The sequence below is a fragment of the Erythrolamprus reginae genome, chromosome 2 (assembly GCF_031021105.1).
Source record: "Erythrolamprus reginae isolate rEryReg1 chromosome 2, rEryReg1.hap1, whole genome shotgun sequence".
In the NCBI taxonomy this organism is placed as follows: domain Eukaryota; kingdom Metazoa; phylum Chordata; class Lepidosauria; order Squamata; family Dipsadidae; genus Erythrolamprus; species Erythrolamprus reginae.
The window spans coordinates 94,864,693-94,883,444 of record NC_091951.1 but is presented as its reverse complement, the minus strand read 5'-3'; the positions used below and the strand labels follow the sequence as shown (position 1 = coordinate 94,883,444).

Sequence of the window (18,752 nt, the reverse complement as noted above, 5' to 3'; positions counted from 1 at the left end):
ATCAGTCAAGGTCAATTTAATAGAATGCAGCAGTAATAGAATACAAAAAGTTCATAAAACTGTTACAGGACTTTAAGATGTACATATTTGGCAACTATATTGTATATTGCTACTGTATTCATAAATAGCATAGCACACGTGGACATTAACATACTTTATTTTTGAAGTAATGAGAAATTAGCATACTGCAAAGAACATTTGCTCAAACAACACTTTTATTTCCAGCAATGCCTCTCTATCCTCTATGTATGTTCATGTGTGTGTATGTATGTATACAGAGCATTCTTAGAAAATGAAAATTACAGGGGAGATACAGTCCAGTGCTATATTTGGAAATGACCCACCTGTTGAATATTTATTACCATGATGTAAATAGTTGAGTCATAAAGTGTTGAATGGTGATTGGTTTAAAATGCCCGGGAAATTCAAATAAGTGTCAGTTACTTTGAGCGGGAAGAAACAATGTATAAAAGCAGAAGAGCCGATACTGTGTCATTCGCGCCTGGGTTAGAGCCCGCATAGTAACGTTGTTTCTACTATGCTGAGAATAAAAGCTATTTGAAACTGACTACAGCCTCAGTATTTTTCATGGGCGATGAAGGAGGTCTTACCTACGTACTTCCAGAATGGATAACCTGCCTGTGGGAAAAGCACCCGACCATTTCAACCCCAAGAAGTCTTCCTGAGACGAATACATGGGGAAATTCGAGGTCTTCCTTGAAGCGGCAGGTATGAAAAACGCCGACAGCGGTCAGAAGAGAGCCATCTTCTTAAACTACTGCGGCTCAGAAATCTATGATTTAGCTCAGACCTTAACCGACCCGCTATTGGCAAACTCAAATTGGCGTCTCACTTTAAACCTACCAAGCCGGCCATCGTGTATAGGCACCAATTCTCCCGGATGACTCAAATCGAGGGAGAATCGATAAATCAATACGCTACACGCCTTCGCGCTGTAATGTCAAAATGCAAATTCGACAACCCCGAGTCAAGATTGATAGACGTTTTGATTTTCGGAATGAGAAACGTGTCTGTCCAGAACAAACTCCTCACTGAAGATGAGCCATCTTTACAACAGGTCATTAAGACCGCACAAACTGCGGAAGTCTCTGAAGCTGCAGCCGCAGAATCACCCACATAAAAAAGACAGCTAAGGAAATGTGATAAGTGTTTCTGGGAAGTCTTGTGAGAGAAATGTGCTCACTATGTTTTCAAATTAATACAAGTACAGTAGTCCCAGTTTACCACTCATTCACTAGCCATTTGAAGTTACAATGGCACTGAAAAAGGAGATTGCAACTAATCCCCAAAGTTGTGGCCACTGCATCATCCCCCCTCCCACTCTTGACATGATTTAAGGTTTGGGGCTTGGCAACCAGTGCACACTTACAACTACCGGTATTGCAGAGTCCTGCAGCCATGTGACTGCTATTTACGATTTTCACAGCCAGTTCCTGACAAGCAAAGTCAATAGGGAAGCCAGCAGGAAGTCACACTTGATCATGTGACCTCATGCTCCACGGCTGCAGCTGGAATTGCTGTGATTAATCATGTGATGTTTCACTCTGCAATCACATTGCTTCATAACAGAGTTGTGGATCCTAACTGTGGTCTATATTTGGCATTGTGAATCTTTACTAAAGTAGTCAGCTTGTGGGTAGCACTCACATTTTATCAAAATCCCATACATATACAGTATATCAAGTTTTCGTCAGAGAGAAAAGCTTTAATTGATTTATAAGAGAAAAGTATCAAATAATGAATTAGAGATTGTAAACTTCTTTGCTATGTTTAGTTTCCCTTTCAATTGTTGCAATTGCATTAAATTTCCACATAAAAATATTTCTAGTTTCCATGAGCTTTCTAAAGTAGAAGAGGCCCATCATTCTTTCTCACAACCAGTTGTTTTTAAAAGTATACAAGGTAAATAGGTTGACCCTGATTATATTAAATATAATTATGCTGCATCTTTATTTCCAGTATTTTACTTCCCCAAAGGAGTGTGCTTGCTTTTCATTAGCATGATTATCCATTATTTATAATCTGCAGATTTTTTTTTTCAAAACTCGTAAAGGATTTCAAGTGAGATATCCAGATCCCTTTTGTTAAAAAAGAAGGCATATTATGATAGAGAAGCATATAGTTATTAGTAAGGAGGGAAATCCAGAATGAGATGGTAATAAACAGAATAGATTTTTTTTCTGCTGCTGAGAAGCAGCAGAGTAAACAGGAGAATTGATGTCGCAGCATTCCCCGCTAGGCATTTTTCCACTTCAGTTCATTCCAAACTATTTTCACTATTTTATCCCTTGCTCCATACCATAGCCTTCTGAAGTTTCTTTATACTCCTGTGTGTCTTATAACACAACTTCCACAAAAGAATGAAGCCTGCTTCTGCATCTCTGCTGATCAAAGAGAGTCAAATCCATTTATCACATTTTTTTCAGGAACTACCAGAATTTAAGCCATGCTGTTTTTCATGAGCCAGAGGAGTCCTGGGGCAACGTCTCATGTGACCCAATTAAAAGTTAACAGGGCATAATAATTATCCTATGTCTCGAAGAGTCTCATTTCCAACAAACAATTATATTGGGATCATTCTCTAATCTTTCATCCAATTCCTGATAGCTCATTCCTAAAGAGAAATAAATAATAATAATGAAAAAAAAGCATTAGCATAATTTTATTGCTTAGACAAAATAAGTAAACTGATTTATATTTTCCAGGTTATCTAAAGCAAATGCTGGCTGGGGAATTCTGGGAGTTGAAGTCCAAATAGCTTCAAGTTGCCAATGTTGGGAAACACTGATCTAAAGATTGTCCTGGCTTTAGAATTGTTTGGTATAATGTTACCCCTATTTACTTTTTAAATGTTTTGTTTCTGCTTTGTTATCTATTAATTTGTTCTGAGTAGATGAATACCTGGAATATGGATTCCTTACCTGTTTTACAACAAATCTCATCATAACTATGACAGCCAGTGTATAATCGAGCTGGATGACTTCTTTCATCCCGAACTATTTTTACAGGATATTTCTGGAGCCGCCGAATAAGACCCTTCATCAAACCAAATTGGATGAGTTTTCTAAACAAGAGAAAAATGTGCTCAGAGAAAGATGCAGAAATATTTAATAACGATAGCAATAGTACTTAGACTTAAATATCACTTCACAGTGCTTTTACAGCCCTCTCTAAATGGTTTACAGAATCAGCATATTGCCCCCAACAATCTAGATCCTCATACCCCTGAGCTGCTCAGAATTGAACTCCTGAAGTGAGCAGTGAGTTAGCCTGCAATACTGCTTTCTAACTACTGAGCCACCAAGGTTCTTAAAACACTGTGCTGTGCTTTTTTTGCTATCCATCTCGATAGCTGCTAAAAACAATTTTGAGATCAGCAGGAATCATACTATAGGTATTGCTGGTACAAAAATGTGTTCTTTTGGACTGTTTTTCCCCCCTGTTCTGCTATTGTCCACACATGCATGGAAAATTTTAATATAAATATTAAAAGCTGTAAGAATAGAAGAACCTTTTTCAAACATGCACTATGTTTAATGAGTAGAAATAATGATTTGGATAGGGAATTGCTCAAAGGACAATTTAAAACCAAACAACAGGCACACTCTTATCAAATTTCTGCCTGCCAGAATTGGCAAACAGTATATGATGTATAATGTTACATATTTGATGGACACAAATAGATCAGGACAATTATTTCTGTTTCCAGACATCCCTAAGTTTCTAAGTTTTCTAGAACAAATGCTTTGCCCAGTTGATGCTAAAAGGCAAGTCTGAACACTTACGCAGCAAGAATGTCATTTTATGCAACTAAGTAATGCTACTGCTACTAAGCAAATAACCAGACTCTTCTTACATACAGGTTTACTGAAAAGAATAGGATTGCAAACAAATTAAAATAAGGAACTTCATATTTTGATTTAGCCCGTTATTATGTGATCTGACAGATACAAGAAAGAAAAGGAAGTACAGTGATCCCCCGTTTATTGCGTCCCCAACCATTGCGAACAGGGTACTTCGCTATTTTTCAACCCGGAAGTCAAAATACCATCTACGCATGCGTGCCCGTTTTTTCTATGGGCACGCATGCGTAGATGGCAACCGGCTTCCCTGGGTCTTCCCCCTCTTGCTGGCGTCAGCGAGGAGTTTCCCCACCGCCCACGCAAACTCCTCGCTGCCGCCCGCCCTTTGCCCGCCCACGTGGTTCATTCTCGCCGCTTTCGAGCTGAGTCCGGAAGAGAATTCGCTCCCGGACTCAGCTCGAAAGCGCCGATAGCCAGCGTGGACAAGCCATTCGCTAGCGCTGGCTATCGGCGCTTTTGAGCTGAGTCCGGAAGAGAATTCGCTCCCGGACTCAGCTCGAAAGCGCCGATAGCCAGCGTGGACAAGCTGTTCGCTAGCGCTGGCTATCGGCGCTTTTGAGCTGAGTCCTGGAGCGAATTCGCTCCCGGACTCAGCTCGAAAGCGCCGAGAGCCAGCGCGGAGGAGCCGTTCGCTAGCGCTGGCTATCGGCGCTTTTGAGCTGAGTCCTGGAGCGAATTCGCTCCCGGACTCAGCTCGAAAGCGCCGAGAGCCAGCGCGGAGGAGCCGAAGATTGGGGGCGGCGCGGCTATTTTAAAATGTCGCCGCCGGCATGGGGGGCTTGCCAGCACCCCCCGGACCCCCAACCCGGGTTTGGGGGGCTGCTAGGAAGCCCCCCATGCCGGCGGCAAACAGCCGCGCCGCCCCCAATCTTCGGTTCCTCGCTAGCGCTGTGGGAGTAAAAACACCATCTGCACATGCGCAGATGGTGTTTTTACTTCCGCAGCGCTACTTCGCGAAAACCCGCTCGTTGCGGGGGGTCCTGGAACGGAACCCTCGCAACGAGCGGGGGATCACTGTATTTGTTCTGAAAATATATATCTATTTTAAGTGAGCTGAACTGTGCTGTTTTCTACTTGTCTAGATAGAGCCCTAGGAATTGTAGTTTGATGAATATATCTCATCCAGCTTTCAAGCAAAGTTCTCAGCCTTGTAGATAAGACAACAGTGATTAAATTTAAACCAGACACATTTAGCCTTTAATTGCTCTATGTGGCATATATTGTTACTGAATTATTGGTTTTCTGATGAGAGGGGAAGTTTTTCTACCTTTCATCCACTCTCTGGAGTTGGAGGGTATAACGGCAAATAAGGTCTCGAACAGTTGTCCCAGGGCTCAGTCCACAGTAGAGTTGGAAAACATCTCTCAAACTGGCTCGCTTGTGTCCTATAGAAAATAGTAAAAGTTCAACTCAACTCCCAAGGATGTAGTTTGATACAAACAGGACTGCACTTTCAGCCATATTTCTTTACCTGGCTTTGTGACATATAGGAGACATTCATCCTGCAAGCATTTATCATCCACCAGGTCCTGAACTTTAGGAGTTGTGCAGTAAACATTTGAGTACTGTGGAAGGGAAAAAAAAAGAGATTTCAGTCAATAGTGGCAGAGTGGCAGCATTTTAGCTATTGCTGGGATTCCTATTAATTACTCATTAAAAGCATTCAACAGAGTTCATAGTGGCATATAATAATATTAGCATTACATGAAATAATCAAGTAGTATGAAGTAGGATTATAGTGTAGTATGTTAATTTGCCTTCTGGGTTATAGAACTTTCTCACTGAGATTACATAACTTCTGACATACCTGCATTCTAAAATGTGGAGCTCTAGAATACACAGTTTTTGTGTGTGTGATAATGATACAGATCAATCTTTTTTTTATTATATAAAGGTATTTTTATTTTTTAACACACACGGAAAACATACAACTTTCTGAATAGAGTTTTGCTCAAGTCAAATTTTTTGTACAGCTTACAATATCCCTGTACACAATTTTTATATATTTCACATTCTTTCTCTGTTTTAAAATTCTATTTATCTCCTTCCTCTTTTCTAACATTTAAACAATATTGCCATTTGCCCTTACCCCAAAACTTTCTTATTCCCTTATCTAGTTAACACCCTCTTGGCCTTCCGAGATGCCTCTCCTTCTTCTCTGTCCCTACAGGACAGATCCGGTCTGAAAACGCACTTCAGATCACAGAGAAGGAGAAGAAGGTAGTGCTGTTTACTTTTTGCATTTGCATTTTTTGAATTCAAGGAGAAGGGGCATTTATAACTGGCTGTTACAGACAATTTTATTAGCAGTTTGTTTTCAAACACAGACCAATCAGATTAGGCTGGGGCAGGATTAGACTGGGAAGTATAAAAGGCAGGAAAAAGCCATTTTAATTTGCACTTCAGATCACAGAGAAGGAGAAGAAGGTAGTGCTGTTTACTTTTTGCATTTGCATTTTTTGAATTCAAGGAGAAGGGGCATTTATAACTGGCTGTTACAGACAATTTTATTAGCAGTTTGTTTTCAAACACAGACCAATCAGATTAGGCTGGGGCAGGATTAGACTGGGAAGTATAAAAGGCAGGAAAAAGCCATTTTAATTTGCACTTCAGATCACAGAGAAGGAGAAGAAGGTAGTGCTGTTTACTTTTTGCATTTGCATTTTTTGAATTCAAGGAGAAGGGGCATTTATAACTGGCTGTTACAGACAATTTTATTAGCAGTTTGTTTTCAAACACAGACCAATCAGATTAGGCTGGGGCAGGATTAGACTGGGAAGTATAAAAGGCAGGAAAAAGCCATTTTAATTTGCACTTCAGATCACAGAGAAGGAGAAGAAGGTAGTGCTGTTTACTTTTTGCATTTGCATTTTTTGAATTCAAGGAGAAGGGGCATTTATAACTGGCTGTTACAGACAATTTTATTAGCAGTTTGTTTTCAAACACAGACCAATCAGATTAGGCTGGGGCAGGATTAGACTGGGAAGTATAAAAGGCAGGAAAAAGCCATTTTAATTTGCACTTCAGATCACAGAGAAGGAGAAGAAGGTAGTGCTGTTTACTTTTTGCATTTGCATTTTTTGAATTCAAGGAGAAGGGGCATTTATAACTGGCTGTTACAGACAATTTTATTAGCAGTTTGTTTTCAAACACAGACCAATCAGATTAGGCTGGGGCAGGATTAGACTGGGAAGTATAAAAGGCAGGAAAAAGCCATTTTAATTTGCACTTCAGATCACAGAGAAGGAGAAGAAGGTAGTGCTGTTTACTTTTTGCATTTGCATTTTTTGAATTCAAGGAGAAGGGGCATTTATAACTGGCTGTTACAGACAATTTTATTAGCAGTTTGTTTTCAAACACAGACCAATCAGATTAGGCTGGGGCAGGATTAGACTGGGAAGTATAAAAGGCAGGAAAAAGCCATTTTAATTTGCACTTCAGATCACAGAGAAGGAGAAGAAGGTAGTGCTGTTTACTTTTTGCATTTGCATTTTTTGAATTCAAGGAGAAGGGGCATTTATAACTGGCTGTTACAGACAATTTTATTAGCAGTTTGTTTTCAAACACAGACCAATCAGATTAGGCTGGGGCAGGATTAGACTGGGAAGTATAAAAGGCAGGAAAAAGCCATTTTAATTTGCACTTCAGATCACAGAGAAGGAGAAGAAGGTAGTGCTGTTTACTTTTTGCATTTGCATTTTTTGAATTCAAGGAGAAGGGGCATTTATAACTGGCTGTTACAGACAATTTTATTAGCAGTTTGTTTTCAAACACAGACCAATCAGATTAGGCTGGGGCAGGATTAGACTGGGAAGTATAAAAGGCAGGAAAAAGCCATTTTAATTTGCACTTCAGATCACAGAGAAGGAGAAGAAGGTAGTGGCCCGCGCGCCTAACGGAGCGCGAATCATATAACTATAAACCAAAATCAGCAAAGTTTGGTAGCAATAGGGATTGTTGATTTTCCTGCTAAGTACTTGTATTTCAATACATTGTTAAGATGACTGGCTTGGTGCAGTGTAACATTTGTTTGGCTGTTGTCTTCCGTAGTACCTTGTGGAACTTGGGGTACTGCCCTCTTTGCATAAGGACATCTAGGTTAGATGGCGAGATCTCTAGATTGCAGTCCTTAGTTTGTAGCTTGCAGTCAGAAGTGGAAAGATTGTCCCAGCCATGTGCTGTAATGCAGCCATGTGTCCAGCCTCCACTTCCACAGCGCCCCCCGAGGAGGAGGGCTGTGTGGACAACTGTCGGTTCAGGAAGATTGCGTGCAGTTGAGCAAAAACATAGCAATTTTGGTCTCTCTGTATCGAATTCCTATAGTGTTCTTGCGGATTTAAATAGTAAGGATGTTGGAGATATTAGCAAGGTCCCTCAGGCAGAGAATGAGGGGATGTTCAAAGGGGAAGTTGTCGTAAATGTCACCAAACCATCAAGTACAGTTAGTAGAAATAAAAAGAGGACACATTTTCTTGTGGGTGATTCGACCGTTAGAGGTGTTGATTTGGGACAGAGCAAGGATGTGGTTAAGGTGCTGAGGTGTCTCCCAGGGGCCACTGCCAGCAGGGACAGGAGGCGGATTACAAACATTGTTAAGACTGTGAGTAAAGGTAATAACGTTGATGTGGTGGTGCATCTTGGCACAAATGATTTGTCCCAGAGAAATGTTAATGTAGTAAAAAGAGATTTTCAATGTCTAAGTGTGGAGCTGGGTAAAATAACTGATTCAGTGACTTTCTCAGAGGTGTTACCGGTTTGTGGCCAAGAGGATAAAACAACGTGTATCAGAGAGTTTAATGTGTGGTTAAGGCAGTGGTGTAAAGCTGAAGGTTTTGGCTATGTAAGTCATGATGTCAGTAGGTGGTCTAATAGGGAGTTGTTTAAGAGGGATGGTTTGCATCCATCATACAGAGGTACCCAGGTGCTCGGTGAGGAATTCAGAACTTTTTTGGACAGGCATTTAAACTAGGTAAAGGGGACAGAGATGTAACTGATGTGGGTGATTTCTGTCCCCGACCAATGAGGATAAAGCAGTTTTTGGAAGCTTATGAAAAGGGAGCTGCAAATAATATAGATGTAGTTGTTGATGATAAGGGGCAAACTAATAACGAAAATAATGTTCTTCGGGTAATGTGCACAAATGCTCGAAGCTTGAGCAACAAGCTCTGTGAATTAATGGCCATAATATCTAGAGATAATTTGGACCTGGTTGCCATAACTGAGACATGGTTTAAGGATTCTAATGAATGGGAAATATCCATACCAGGATATACACTGTATAGGAAGGATAGAATAGAGAGAAGGGGAGGTGGAGTAGCCATTTATATTAAAGAAAGTCTAAAAACAACACTAATTCAAAATACGTGTCAAGATCTAGAGACTCTCTGGATTTGCATGCAAAATAAAGAAGGTTCTGTCATTAGAATTGGGGTGATCTATAGGCCTCCAGGGCAATCCGAGGAATATGACAACAAGATGGTGGATGAAATTACCCAAATGGCAGTAAAGGGAGATATTGTGGTTATGGGTGATTTCAACATGCCTGATGTTGACTGGAATATCCCCAGTGCCCTTACATGCAAAAGTAAGAATATAGTAGAGGCCTTTACAGGAGCAGCTCTGGCACAGCTGGTTAAGACACCAACTAGAGGGGAGAATATTCTAGATTTAGTTTTTACGAATGGGAATTGGGTTTCAGATGTCAAGGTGGGAGAAAATTTAGGTTGCAGTGACCATCTATGTTTGTGGTTTGATGTAAAAACTCATTGTGAGCAATCCTATAATGCAACCAAATTATTGGATTTCAGAAAAACAAATTTTAATGCAATGGGAGAATATTTAGATAATGAATTAAAGGGGAGGGATAAAATGGCAGGAGCGAGCATCCAGTGGACTGTATTAAAAAAGGCCATCTTAAAAGCCACTGGACTGTATGTAAGACAAATAACTAAAGGTAAAAGGAAGAAGAAACCGCTATGGTTTAGCAATGATGTAAGGGCTATAGTCAATGAAAAAAAGGCTGCCTATAGGAGGTATAAAGAGTCTGGAAGTATAGCTGATAGGGAGGTATATAAAATGAGACAGAAGGAGGCGAAACAGATAATATATGCTGCTAAAGCCTCAAAAGAGGAAGAAATTGCCAAATCTGTAAAGAAGGGGGATAAAACCTTCTTCAGATATATTAATGATAAGAAGAAGAAAAACTGCGGCATCACGAAGCTTAGTACCGGGAATAATACATGCATTAATGGGAATAAGGAGATCGCTGACCATTTTAATAGCTACTTCTGTTCAGTTTTCTCAAAAGACACCTTACAAAATAATACTATAGAGGGATATAGCATTGCTTCCAGCTGTACGGATTCAGCTCCAGTGATCTTAGAAGCCGATGTCTTAGAAGAACTTGAACGATTAAAGATAAATAAGGCAATGGGTCCAGATGGCATCCACCCCAGAGTTCTTAAAGAACTCAGATCTGTCATTGCTACCCCCCTGACTGATTTGTTTAACCAATCCTTGTTAACAGGAGAAGTTCCTGAGGATTGGAGAATGGCCAGTGTTGTGCCTATTCACAAGAAGGGCAGTAGAGAAGTAGCTGGTAACTACAGGCCAGTTAGCTTGACATCAGTTGTAGTTAAAATGATGGAGACTCTACTCAAAAAGAGGATAAATCAGCACCTAAAAAACAATAACTTATTAGACCCAAATCAGCATGGCTTTACTGAAGGCAAATCATGTCAGACTAATCTCATTGATTTCTTTGACTATGTCACAAAGGTGTTGGATGAAGGTGGTGCCGTGGATATTGCCTACCTGGACTTCAGCAAAGCCTTTGATACGGTTCCACATAAAGAGCTGATAGATAAATTAGTGAAGATTGGACTTAATCCCTGGATAGTTCAATGGATTTGCAGCTGGCTGAAGCGTAGACATCAGAGAGTTATTGTTAATGGCGAGTATTCTGAGCAGAGTCAGGTTACAAGCGGTGTGCCACAAGGATCTGTTCTGGGTCCTATTCTTTTTAATATATTTGTGAGTGACATAGGGGAAGGTTTGGTAGGGAAGGTTTGCCTATTTGCCGATGACTCTAAAGTGTGCAATAGGGTTGATATTCCTGGAGGCGTCTGTAATATGGTAAATGATTTAGCTTTACTAGATAAATGGTCTAAGCAATGGAAACTGCAGTTTAATGTTTCCAAATGTAAAATAATGCACTTGGGGAAAAGGAATCCTCAATCTGAGTATTGTATTGGCAGTTCAGTGTTGGCAAATACTTCAAAAGAAAAGGATTTAGGGGTAGTGATTTCTGACAGTCTCAAAATGGGTGAACAGTGCAGTCAGGCGGTAGGAAAAGCAAGTAGGATGCTTGGCTGCATAGCTAGAGGTATAACAAGCAGGAACAGGGAGATTATGATCCCACTATATAGAATGCTGGTGAGACCACATTTGGAATACTGTGTTCAGTTCTGGAGACCTCACCTACAAAAAGATATTGACAAAATTGAACGGGTCCAAAGACGGGCTACAAGAATGGTGGAAGGTCTTAAGCATAAAACGTATCAGGAAAGACTTAATGAACTCAATCTGTATAGTCTGGAGGACAGAAGGAAAAGGGGGGACATGATCGAAACATTTAAATATATTAAAGGGTTAAATAAGGTCCAGGAGGGAAGTGTTTTTAATAGGAAAGTGAACACAAGAACAAGGGGACACAATCTGAAGTTAGTTGGGGGAAAGATCAAAAGCAACATGAGAAAATATTATTTTACTGAAAGAGTAGTAGATCCTTGGAACAAACTTCCAGCAGATGTGGTAGATAAATCCACAGTAACTGAATTTAAACATGCCTGGGATAAACATATATCCATCCTAAGATAAAATACAGAAAATAGTATAAGGGCAGACTAGATGGACCATGAGGTCTTTTTCTGCCGTCAGACTTCTATGTTTCTATGTTTCTATGTTTCTATGAAAACCCCCTGACAGTAGCTTGTCAGCCTAGAATTTTGCTGGGCTCAATAGAGCCTGCTATTTCCAGACTGTATTGTTGCGATGCTTCCGGTTTCTCCAAGGGACAGATCAATCTGAGCTATTATCAATCTGACGAGTTCTCTGCTACCATCAACTCCAGCAGACCTTCAGTCTTGCTCTTGTCAGCAAAACAAAAGCCAGGGTGGTATGTTCTTTCCTATCCCTACTCTTGTTAAAAAGCAATTGGCTCCCCTTCATCTGAAAGTAATGAATTGATACAGAATGAGAGCTGGGAAAGTCTAGCACACAGAAGAAATAAGGTGCTCCTTTGCCCTTTCGTGATACTCAAAAGGCCTTGATATGGATGGAGGATGAGTGCCAAAGTCAATTTTCTTCTTCTAACATCAGCAGTATCTCTGTTCCCTGAGCGAGGTGGGTTAGAATAGTGAATTCCTACAGTTTCTAAGACACCTTCCTTTACACTGCAAGATAGTAGCTGAACTCTTGACATTTTTGGCAATTAGTATACATCTTTCCATGATAACCATCATGCCCCCCATGTACTTTAAATATATTGTTATCAAATATCAGGGACTGCACATTTCATTAATAACTGAGATTTTTAAACCTCAAAATATCCTGTATGGCAATTATGGTTCCTTTTTTTATTTAAAATGGGACTAGATAATCTCAAATTTTCTTTTTTTGAGGTTCCACTAAAGCCTAATGGGAAAAGATACAGGAGCTGGAGAAGACAGATCAACACTCTCTCTTGTGATACTGTAACAGATTATAAGTGTATGGGTCTATGCATATCCTTTTATGTCTCATCAGATTATTATGAGCTGAAGCAGGGATTATTGGAAAAATAATTGCTCTATTAGGGTATGAGTTCTATTCCTTAACAACTATGTTCTTTGACAGATAACAAACATTAACAAAGCACTATTTGATCATGCATAATCATGCCAGTCTATCAACTTGATATTTTATCATCTCAGTTCATCATACTATATGTAGATTTTACTCACCTGAAGTATTGAAACAAGAGTGACTACACTGTAGTATCTAACAATAAAAAACAACAACATTAGAAAGTAACAAACATAGAAAACTATATGTATATTATAAGAAAAAGAAAAATCCAGAAAAGTAATGAATTATAGAGAAGCAAGTGTTTGGATATGTGATATTAATTCAAGATAATCTGTGAATTAATATAATCTTCCCCACCACTTCCAAATGATTGACACAAAATAAAACATATACAACTATTGTTGACTTAGAATTGTCAAAACCACTGAAATGTATTGTGGTGGGATAGTAATTGGATCACTAGACCAGATTCTTCCATGATCCCATAAATAAATGTGTTATGTTTATGAGCATATAGGCATATTTTTTTATACTTTCTAGAAGTTAATCTTCAAAAAAAAGGCACGGGGGGGGGGCTTGTTTGGGAGAGGCCAGGAAGACAAACTATGTGCTTTTGAATCCATGTTTACTCCTGGTGACGGTCTGGAAAATTCCTGCACTATTCATGGCAAGATTTCAGAAGTGGGTTGCCATTATTTTCTTTGAGGGCTGGGAAAGAATGAGTGGCCCAAGATTACTTAGCTGTCTTTGTTCCATAGCTGAGACTAGAACTCACAGTCTCCTGGTTTCTAATCTGGCGCCTTAACTTCCACCAAATTGGTTCAATATTAATCAAAGCTAGAACCTCTAGCAGAATATTACTTATAAGACAATTGTTTTATACAAACAATTCTCATTTATACATAAGAATGCACGAATCCAAGCGGCCGATAAGGTCCCACAGAGTTGGCCTTCTCCGGGTCCCGTCGACCAAACAATGTCGTTTGGCGGGCCCCAGGGGAAGAGCCTTCCCTGTGGCGGTCCCGGCCCTCTGGAATCAACTCCCCCGAGATTAGAACGGCCCCCACCCTCCTTGTCTTTTGCAAATTACTCAAGACCCACCTTTGTGGCCAGGCATGGGGGAGTTAGGATATTCCTTCCCCCAGGCCATTACCAGTTATGTATGGTATGTTTGTGCGTATGTTTGGTTTTTATAATAAGGGTTTTTAGTTGTTTTATTAAATTGGATTGTTACATGTTGTTTTTTATCATTGTTGTTAGCCGCCCCGAGTCTTCGGAGAGGGGCGGCATACAAATCCAATAAATAATAATAATAATAATAAAATATTTTCCATGCAGAAATATAAAATATACTCCAATACCTGTGTGTGCAAACATACTTCCTTACCTCATTTCAACAGAAAAAAAGACCAAAAAATGAATTAAAATGTTGAAAAAGTGACATAAAGGGCCAAAAAACAAGGTGAAAAATTAGACTGCACAAGAAAAAAAAAACCAAAAGAAAAATTTGTTTCGACTTTACAAAAGTTAAATTCATGATTTCAGGCCATTTCAGCTTCTTGCTTAACTAATAAATGTCAGATGACACTTCCACTTCTCCAATTTAGTTATGTGGAGAAAAGCTGTCAGTTAAATCCTATGGAAATATTAGGAAGATGATTATGAGCTGGGTGGCGTAGTGGTTAGAGTGCAGCACTGCAGGCTACTTCAGCTAACTGCTAGCTGTAGTTCAGCAGTTTGAATCTCATCACCGGCTCAAGGCTGACTCAGCCTTCCATCCTCCCAAGGTGGGTAAAATGAGGACCCAGATTGTGAGGGTCATATGCTGATTCTATAAACTGCTTAGAGAGGGCTGTAAAAGCACTATGGAGCAGTATATAAGTCTAAATGCTATTGCCATGCTATTGCCATTAAAGTAGCAGTATAAGGATAAAAAAGAACCTTAGCGAACTATGGATGAATACACAAGAAAAATTCTGCAACCATCAAAAAAGAATCAGAATCCAATGTAAAGTGGATGTAAGCATGGTTGCTGGAATATTATACGGTACATTATGTTACATCATGTCACAATAATGTAATGAAAAGCATTCTCTTTCCTTTCCTGAAATCAATCCCAGTAGCCTTTTCTTTTGCACACCTAACACTTACAAAAGGTTTTGGACAGCAATTCGAACCAAATTGAGTTCCACATCTGCTTCAGCTGATATTTTCTGAACATGCCGAAATCCATCAATATATGGCAGGATCTAATGTGAGACAGGATGCATGCAATGAATATAAGGTTAAAAATGCATAAATACCAGTATAAGCAATTTCTTCCTCATAAGCTAAATCAGAAAGACAAAATGAGAGAAAATATCCATATAAAATAACAATTTGATTTCAGTAGAAGCGTGTCTTAACTTAAGCCCCTTCACTTTGTTTGCTTATGAAATGTATGTAGCTTCCCATTTCAGGAAATGTGACTGTTGCATATGAATTACAGTTAAGTGGATGGCCAAGGCAACTTAAGGTCAACTGCAAACTTTTTACTAATTGCTTAATTGGACAGAATTGGCAGGTGTGAACATTAGCTTTGGAATTTTTCAAAATTATTTATTCATTTAGTTTCTATAGCCAGCAGTATCAATCAATGATTCTGGGAGGCTTACAATTAAATATACTACAGTGGCACCTCTACCTAAGAACACTTATAGTTACGTACTTTCTCCTTTCAAGAACCATCTTCCACTTACAAACCCGAGCCTCCGAAACTGTAACCAGAAAAGGCAAGGAGAAGCCTCTGTGGCGCCTCTCTAGGAATTTCCTGGGAGGAAACAGGGCCGGAAAATGCAGGGAGAAGCCTCTGTGGGGCCTCTCTAGGAATCTCCTGAGAGGAAACCTGGCCTCCAGGTTTCGCCAATTGCACGCATTATTTGCTTTTATATTGATTCCTATGAGAAAAATTGCTTCTTCTTGCAAACTTTTCTACTTAAGACCCTGGTCACAGAATGAATTAAGTTCGTAAGTAGAGGTACCACTGTACAATCAAAACATTTTAAAACTCCACAAAAATCCTCTAAAAACATCCAAAATAAATTCAGCTGCTGAGATACATGGGCAGTTGACAATAATGGCCCTTAGCACATTTAGCACTGCAGGTTCAGAAACACAGCCTATTTAGCTTTATGAAAGGCTAACAAGGTTGGAGCCATTCTAATCTCTGAAAGGATATTCCACAGAGCAGGAGCTACTCCTGAAAAGGTCAAATAGTCCCCACCAGCCAACACTGGCTGATCAGCAACATGTCCAATCCCAAAGTCTGAATGGGTAGACTCTTGGAAAAAGGTGGTCCCTCAGATATCACAGACACCAGCCATTGCAGGGCTTTAAAGGTGAAAATTAGCACCTTGAATTGCACCCAGAAATATACTGGTAGCCAATGTAGATCATGCAGTAAGTGGTGTTACATATATCAATGTCTGGCACCATTTGTTACCTGTACAGCCATTTCCTTTGGTGCAGCAGGATTTGCAGACTCTTAACAGCTTTATCAAAATGACAAAGCAGCATTTTAGCATTGTGCCACAAGCCTTAGCCCCCTTGAATGTGTAATGTTATGAGCATACAGAAAATGGGCAAAGATTCCACCGCTTGCCTCACTTTTAACATTTCTCCCACTTTGACCATATGTAAACATTGCTGCTTTTGTGCTGAACAAAGATCTTAGCAAATACCTAGTTTTAGGGAAGGAATGTGTTCATATTGATTTCTATAGCCACATGCTTCACTCGAGTTTAACTCTCTTCATGTGCACACAAATAACTGCACAGGTAAATTTCATTTTCAATTAATCTGCCATTGATAACTAAAATGCAGGTAATCTTTGCTTAACATATGGTCACTTAATGACCTATTATGATGGATCTCAAAAAAATATGCCTACAACCCATCCTTGAAGTTACCTTCCTGCATCCCAATGCTGTCACATTATCCCATTTCAGCTGCTTGGGAATTGGTTTGCTTTTAAGACCAGCTGTAGCATCCTGCAGATATGTTACCATGATTTGCAACTTTTTGTTTGCTATTTATAATGTTCATGGAATCCTGCTACCCTTATTTAAAAAACTCCATTCCAATGAATGATATTCTCACTGAATATGCAATTTAATAAATACAGAGTTATTAAGAACACAAAATTGCAGCCTGAATCTCAAAACAAGGAAACATTTAGTGTGGACAGGCTGAATAAGTTCATACATATTCAACCTGTTTGGAAAAAAAAAAATTTTGAAGTCAGTTTTTAATCCCTCAACTAAGCAATGTCGCCTGGCGGGGCCCAGGGGAAGAGCCTTCTCTGTGGCGGCCCCGGCCCTCTGGAACCAACTCCCCCCAGAGATTAGAACTGCCCCCACCCTCCCTGCCTTTCGTAAACAACTTAAAACCCACCTCTGCCGCCAGGCATGGGGGAATTGAGATCCTCTTTCCCCCTAGGCCTTTACAATTCTATGCATGGTATGTACCGTATTTTCCGGCGTATAAGACGACTTTTTAACCCCTGAAAATCTTTTCCAAAGTGGGGGGTCGTCTTATAGGCCGGATACTGCGCCCATTCCACAGCCGCGGGCGGGAGGAGGCCGGGAGCGGGATTGAGGGGGGGGGGAGCGGACCCGCGCTCACTTTCGGCTCCGGGGAAAGGAAAAAGCGCTGCTGTTGCTGCTGTCGCTGCCGCCTGAGGCGGCGGCACTCGAATCTGGCGTGGTGGAAAATCTGGAGGCAGGCAAAGATTTTCCACCACGCCAGATTCGAGTGCCGCCGCCTCAGGCGGCAGCGACAGCAGCAACAGCAGCGCGTTGATGAAGCCGGCGAGGGAGCTCCGGAATCGGTTGGCGCTCGCCCGACGCCTTGTTTTTTTATTTCCCCCTTTGGTTTCTCTTCACAGGCGGGAGTTCGGGAGGCAAGGGAGCGCTCGAGGAGACAGCGTCTTGCGGCATCGCTCAGCAACTTCTTTTTCCTTTCGGCGCCATAGCCATCCGCAGTCCCCGGAGCCGAAAGTGAGCGCGGGTCCGCTCCGCCCGCCCGGTTTGCAAGCGGCGGAGATCCCGGGCTGCTTGGCCGAGCGGGGCTTCCATTCAGGACGGGGGCAGGAGGGAGGGAGGGAAGGGAAACGCAGCCCTTTGCCTCAACCCGCGGGCTCCGGGGACTGCGGGTGGCTATGGCGCCGAAAGGAAAAAGAAGTTGCTGAGCGTCCCTTCGTCATAAACCCAACGGGAGGCGATGCCGCAAGACGCTGTCTCCTCGAGCGCTCCCTTGCCTCCCGAACTCCCGCCTCTGAAGAGAAACCAAAGGGGGAAATAAAAAAACAAGGCGTCGGGCGAGCGCCAACCGATTCCGGAGCTCCCTCGCCGGCTTCATCGAAGCGCTGCTATTGCTGGACGACGCCACTCCCGCCGCCGGCTTTGCTGGGGTGGAGCGCCACTCCCGGCGGCAGGAACTGCGGGGGGTAGCCGGCGTAACGAGCCCTTGCCACAGCTATCCGCCGCTTCTTTGTTCTCCGCCTTGCCTCCGCTACTCCCGCCGCCGCCTTTGCCTCTTGCCCGGCGGGGAGAGCAAAGGCGGCGGCGGGAATAGCGGAGGCGAGGCGGAGAAGAAAGAAGCGGCGGATAGCTGCAGCAAGAGCTTGTTAGCCGGAGCGTACGCCGGCTACCCCCCGCAGTTCCTGCCGCCGGGAAGCAGCCCCTTTACATTAGCGGTGGCTGCAACGGCACTGGCGATGCGGCCGCTAGCCGCTCCGAGCGGTGTGGGAACGCCCACCCCTCTCACAGTCCGGTCCCGGGCTGACAGTAAAGGGGCTGCTTCCCATCCTCCTGCCAGCTTGCTCAGAAGGAAACCTTCTGAGAAGGAGGATGGGAAGCAGCCCCTTTACTGTCATCCCGGGACCGGACTGTGAGAGGGGTGGGCGTTCCCACAGCGCTCGGAGCGGCTAGCGGCCGGATCACCAGCGCCGCTGTAGCCACCGTTGTGGGAGGAGCCTCAGAA

The 18,752-nt window shown here is 41.7% G+C and overlaps 1 protein-coding gene across 4 annotated transcripts in view; it reads right to left on the bottom strand.

Annotated features, from left to right (window-relative positions):
- The window catches only part of NPRL2 (NPR2 like, GATOR1 complex subunit), a 26,694-nt gene continuing 7,942 nt past the window's right edge, over positions 1 to 18,752 (bottom strand). For all 4 annotated transcript variants that reach the window (XM_070738740.1, XM_070738742.1, XM_070738743.1 and 1 more), the window contains exons 7-12: positions 14,883 to 14,980; positions 12,887 to 12,923; positions 5,356 to 5,449; positions 5,152 to 5,269; positions 2,943 to 3,085; positions 1 to 2,635 (exon numbers count right to left, since the gene is read on the bottom strand). In XM_070738740.1, the coding sequence (XP_070594841.1) occupies positions 2,568 to 2,635; positions 2,943 to 3,085; positions 5,152 to 5,269; positions 5,356 to 5,449; positions 12,887 to 12,923; positions 14,883 to 14,980 (558 nt within the window). In that variant the 3' untranslated portion in view covers positions 1 to 2,567. The remainder of the gene's footprint in view (positions 2,636 to 2,942; positions 3,086 to 5,151; positions 5,270 to 5,355; positions 5,450 to 12,886; positions 12,924 to 14,882; positions 14,981 to 18,752) is intronic.